General features: G+C 40.1%; 1 protein-coding gene across 1 annotated transcript in view; it reads left to right on the top strand.

Annotated features, from left to right (window-relative positions):
• CSUI_002689 (uncharacterized protein) overlaps positions 1–1,352 on the top strand; it is an 8,494-nt gene that overhangs the window by 5,161 nt on the left and 1,981 nt on the right. Inside the window, exon 4 of the mRNA XM_068062888.1 lies at positions 940–1,027. Within this exon, the coding sequence (XP_067925135.1) occupies positions 940–1,027 (88 nt within the window). The remainder of the gene's footprint in view (positions 1–939; positions 1,028–1,352) is intronic.

The raw sequence follows: 1,352 nt of genomic DNA, 5'->3' as shown, positions 1-1,352 counted from the left end.
ATCTATCTATCTATCTTCAACCCATCTACCCATCTTTAATCTAGCTCTCTACCCTTCAGTTTATCTTTATCTATCTATCTATCTTTACTCTATCTATCCAGGTATTTACGTACTTGGGATGCAAACAGTCTATATCTCTTTATCTATCTGTGGAGTTACTCTTCACATATCTTTCACTATGGATATACATCTGTATATCTTTGGTCGTATGTAGCTGCAATGTGTCTATACATGTAGAGACTTCTCGACTCATTTCTATATCACTTCAGAGGAGACAATGAAGGTGTCTGTATACTATTCGTCTATTCATCTTTCTCTTCCTTTCTTATCTTACTTTTTCTCTTCTTTTTTCTCTCCGAACATAAGGCGACGTGTATACACGTATGCAGATGCACGGTCAAATTCGTATCTCCTTCATGCTATATAACGTTCTCCGACTTCTCAACGGCGTATAAGCACCCTAAAGATCACCTTCTCTAGGATGTGTCTTTTTCTTTCTTCTTACATCGAATGAAGGGAGAAGAAGCTGACTCTCTTTAGGAATTCTCCGTAGAGAGACGTCCACTTCTACATATATAGGTGTACGTGGCTGTACCAACAGTCAGGAAAAAGAGGAGGAGTTTTCCAGGTGGTGCATGCAAAGAGACAGTGCAACTGCATGCACGTGCATGCAATTCCACTGTCTTGACTCATGTATATCACTATGCAGTGTCCCGATGTATACGTCTACGAAGGTATATCTATCTCTATATATATATAGCCACAATGATCAGTGCGTATCTATGAGTGCAAAGAGGGCCTTCTGATAGCTAGAGAGACAAGAGAGAAAAAATGCATGCAAGGACAGAAAACTGGCTACATCTTCATGCTTCCCCTCACGAGACATTCTTTCTTTCTTTTCTTTTCTTTTCTTTCTTTTTGTGTTCTTCTATTTGGTAGGGCTACGAAGGATAAGCAAGTGGTCCACAGCATTCCAAGCTTTAAATTTCTAGTGTACGACCTGATAGAAAGAAAGCACCTCATCCAAGTAAGCTCTACTTACTAGATATCTAAAAGAAGGAGAAGTCAGTCGGATCGACTGCTACTCTCTCTATCTCTGGTGTACATACATAGGCAAAACGGAATAGATGGATCGAGGGGGAGAAAGCGAAGGGCGTGTGTCTTTCACATACTTGGCCCTCTATAGAGACAAGATGTGTAAGAAATTTTCTACTCTCTAGCAACGTGAGCGGATCGAGGCTTCTTACACGTCCCCGGAAACAGGCCTCTACATAAGGAAATTTTACATAGGCATTCGGACAGATAGATCGATAGATAGATTGAAAATAGATAGACATAGATAGATTAAAGAT

Source organism: Cystoisospora suis (assembly GCF_002600585.1).
Source record: "Cystoisospora suis strain Wien I chromosome Unknown contig_1112, whole genome shotgun sequence".
Taxonomy (NCBI): Eukaryota; Apicomplexa; class Conoidasida; order Eucoccidiorida; family Sarcocystidae; genus Cystoisospora; species Cystoisospora suis.
This window is presented reverse-complemented; position numbering and strand designations above follow the sequence as displayed.